Source organism: Ipomoea nil, unplaced genomic scaffold (genome assembly GCF_001879475.1).
Source record: "Ipomoea nil cultivar Tokyo-kokei standard unplaced genomic scaffold, Asagao_1.1 scaffold1407, whole genome shotgun sequence".
Taxonomy (NCBI): domain Eukaryota; kingdom Viridiplantae; phylum Streptophyta; class Magnoliopsida; order Solanales; family Convolvulaceae; genus Ipomoea; species Ipomoea nil.
In genome coordinates, this window is record NW_017617835.1 from 5,155,352 (window position 1) to 5,158,900 (window position 3,549).

General features: G+C 37.7%; 1 protein-coding gene across 1 annotated transcript; it reads right to left on the reverse strand.

The window, feature by feature from the left end:
• Positions 1–399: 399 nt before the first annotated feature.
• On the reverse strand, positions 400–2,037 carry LOC109186643 (probable protein phosphatase 2C 2). Its single transcript, XM_019336717.1, has 4 exons — positions 1,639–2,037; positions 1,164–1,508; positions 800–979; positions 400–711 (listed from the first exon to the last, which is right to left on the reverse strand). Exons 1-4 carry the CDS (start codon positions 2,014–2,016, stop codon positions 532–534), a joined length of 1,083 nt encoding a protein of 360 aa, XP_019192262.1. The 5' UTR covers positions 2,017–2,037; the 3' UTR covers positions 400–531.
• Between the last annotated feature and the right edge of the window lie 1,512 nt (positions 2,038–3,549).

Below are 3,549 nucleotides of genomic sequence, written 5' to 3' on the forward strand. Positions count from 1 at the left end.
ACAACAATAAAACACATTTGAATAATGGAACTAATAATTATATTACACAAGAGATATAAAACACGTTCATGTGTACTAACTCATTATCGGTCGAGTCCATTGCATAATGTTTTTTTGTTACTATTTAATTTATATTTTTTGTGTTAAGAATTGAACTTTAATTTCAATTTAATCACCCCCTTTCGAGACACCAATCCATTTATTTATATGAGTTTATAATTAGGGTTAGGATAGTATGCCACCACACCTTTATATATATATATATATATATATATATATATATATATATATATATATATATACCTGATACCTAATGATGCATGAATTTGATTACTCTTAATAAATAAACTTGAACAAATTTATTCAATAAATTGTTAATAGATCAAGGTTTTTTTTTTTTTTTTATAACAATTATCCAAATCCTACAACCCTAAATACGAGGTGCCCTCAAATGGTTAAGGTCAATGTTCGATACAACTTTCATCGTTGCAGTTAGTTGGCCTGTCGGATTCTTCTCGACTGATCATCATATCAAGATTGATGCAGTTCAACGAAACGATCAAGTAGAACCACCATTGCACTCATATCATCAATGGAGCCTCTGGTTAGTGCCAAGTCAACAAGCTCTTTGCAAGCAGAAAAGGGTTTTGGGTCTCCATCAACCCCTACGCACCGACCACGAACTATATCCACTGCCTCTTGATTTTTAATCTGACAAAAGAGATATAACCAAAGTTTAGATATATATCAAATTGAAATTGTGGGTTTAATTTTTCTGCAATTCTTGATGGGAGTTTACCTTTTCCCAGATCCCATCAGAAGCCAGGATTAAGAATTCGCATCCGGGTTCAATCGACAACATTGTTGTTTCTGGTTCTGCTATTACCCATTTCTTCAAATGGGAATCTCCGATTCCTCTTGACACCGCCAGACATCCTTGGATTCTCCAAACATCTCGGCAACAACTTACATAGCCACCCTACAAGAAGTAAACCATTTATATTAAATCCACTCTCATAAAGGAACTGTCACTGCTGAAAATTATGAAATTTTCGAGATCACTTTCAGGTGGTCTGAAATTTCATAATTTCTAGCAGTGGGTACGGTTTATAATTAGTCTTGTGATTTATTCAATAGGTGAATCTATGGAGTCTTGAGCTTACCAGGGACTCGATTCTTTCTCTTTCGTCTTCTCTAGAAGGGCGGTGGTCAACCGTGAGCGCCTCTGCAACTCCTCCCCGGCTCATGACGGCGCGGCAATCGCCGGCATTTGAGACGACGAGATTGCCTTCGTGAATCAATGCCGTTACACAGCACGCGCCGCCCTTGACATTTTGCTTCAGAAACTCTCCGTCTGTGGTGAGGTAACCCTCCCTGACTGCCGCTTCAACGCCGCCGTCGTCTTTGCTGCTTAATGCCACCTCATGCAGAATATTCTTTCCCAAGTTTCTTGCTGCAAATTCCGCAGCTTTTGCTCCCCCATGCCCGTCAAATACCCCAAAAATGGCCTGAAATAAGGTTTGCATGCAACAATTAGCATATAATATACAGTCCAACTATCAACTTAGTCTTTTAGTTGAGACAGAATACATTCTTCCGGAAAACAACAATGGCGGCGTAAAACTGGCGCTTAATTACCTGTTTAGAACCTTCTTGGAGATCTATGGCGGCGGAGTGACGATCCTCCATGGCACCCTTTTTGCCTCTCTTGCAATACACTGCATACCCTTCTCCTTCAACCTCCACCTCATCCACTCTATCACCGCCGCCACCGGGAGTCTGAACACTCGGCTCAAAGTTCAAACAAGGCGTCGGAATATCAATCCTCGCCGGCCGCTTCCTCTTCAAAACGGCTGTCGCGGTAGTCAACGGAGATGACGACGACGAGGCAGAAAAAGCCGGGACCTCGTCACCTCCCTCTAAGCCGAAACCGCCGGTCTGGGTCGGAAGCCGGAGAGCAAACGGAGATAACGGCGACGGCGCGGCCATGTTGTAAAAATACGAGTTGATAATCATTTTAGACAGACAAAAAAAAAAAAAAAACCTCGGATTTTTTAATCAAACTGCGATTATATTCGATCTGTATATCTGAACAACGTTAATGTTTTGGACGTAGAGAATGATGGGAACCTCGCTGTATTTATAATGTTACCGTTTGGAGGAGTTGAATCCTCAAAGTTTTCAACGGTCAAACATGCATGGTTTAAAAAGTCGTGCTTGGGGCTGGATGGGTGGATTTATTCTTAGGTTGTTTTATACTTTCTAGTTTCTAGTCTTGTTAGTAAGCAAATCAAATCACCTGGCCAGCGGGGTGTGCTTAGTCGCATGAATGCGTCTCCTAAAAGCCTTTTGTCTCTCCATCTCAGCCATTGGCCGGCCGCCACAGGAATGAGCCCTAGCTAGCTTCAATTCCTTCACCAAAACTACGTCAACTTTTTTACTATTACAAAATTCTAGAAATCAATTATAATATATATATTAAGTACTTCACGAAAATATAAAAATGAAACATTCCTATTTGGGGTTCATCACTCTATATTTAATGGGTTATAGCTATATAGGATATCAGCTCAGAAAATGATATATGGTCATGGAGTAAAAATTCCATCTACCTGTAGTCGGTGATTTTATTGATATAAGATAAATATTAGAAAACAAGTTGTGGACTATTTTTTTTTTTTTTAAATGAAACAAAACACGCTACAGAAATAGAGAATAAAAAATTGAATATAAATTAGGAGGTATGTGTAGTATTACTCTATTAGTTCTACCCAATAATAAGTTCAATCCACCACTTGGAAAAAGCTAGGAGTGGATGAAATCTAAGCTCAGCTCATATGCAAACTAAAGGGTGAATCAAGATTAAATGCTCCATAACTACTCCATGAGTGTCATACTATCAACGCAACATAGATAAGAGATAGATTTCAATTAAAGTTGCCAATTACTTTTAAGGGTACTTCCAAGTTGTAATGATTGCTTTTCATGAGTTTTTTTTAGCGGTTACATTGGAGAAGAAAGAGAATGTGAGGTGGTAATAAATGAGAGAGAAATTTGAGGTTCCATAGCTAAAACCATGGTTTCCTGGTGCATGCATGCAAGATGGTTGGGGACTTGCACTTCATACACTGGGTGATCGATGATTGGAATGGTCGCTAACTGGTGACTACTCTAATTCTATACATGCATCAAGAGATTAATATACACAAAACAAACTATAGACTGAATTACATACTTTAACTAGGTATATATCAAGAGATTAATAATGTTGACAGGTCATGTCCAACCACACCACTTATTGTTTGTCATTAATATAGATTTTGTTACTTTTTGTTGTATTTAAAAAAATGTTGAAGGCTAAAGTTATGTACTTTTTGTAGATCTTAAAAGAATTCACGATTTATAATTTATTTAAATATTGTAATTATAAGTATGTAAATAAATAATATACGTTCTGACCAATTATACAATCGAATAATCGATGTAAGTTCGCAGAAGTTAGTTAATTCAAATTTGTGTTTGCACATAAGTATTGGGTACCCAAATTAA

Excerpts from the sequence above, each read along its gene's own strand:
- LOC109186643 (XM_019336717.1), bottom strand. The coding sequence starts at position 2,016 with ATGATTATCAACTCGTATTTTTACAACATGGCCGCGCCGTCGCCGTTA. Across the intron at positions 1,509-1,638 it reads TCCAAGAAGGTTCTAAACAG|GCCATTTTTGGGGTATTTGA; the intron begins GTAATTAAGCGC and ends ACCTTATTTCAG. Across the intron at positions 980-1,163 it reads GAGAAAGAATCGAGTCCCTG|GGTGGCTATGTAAGTTGTTG; the intron begins GTAAGCTCAAGA and ends TACTTCTTGTAG.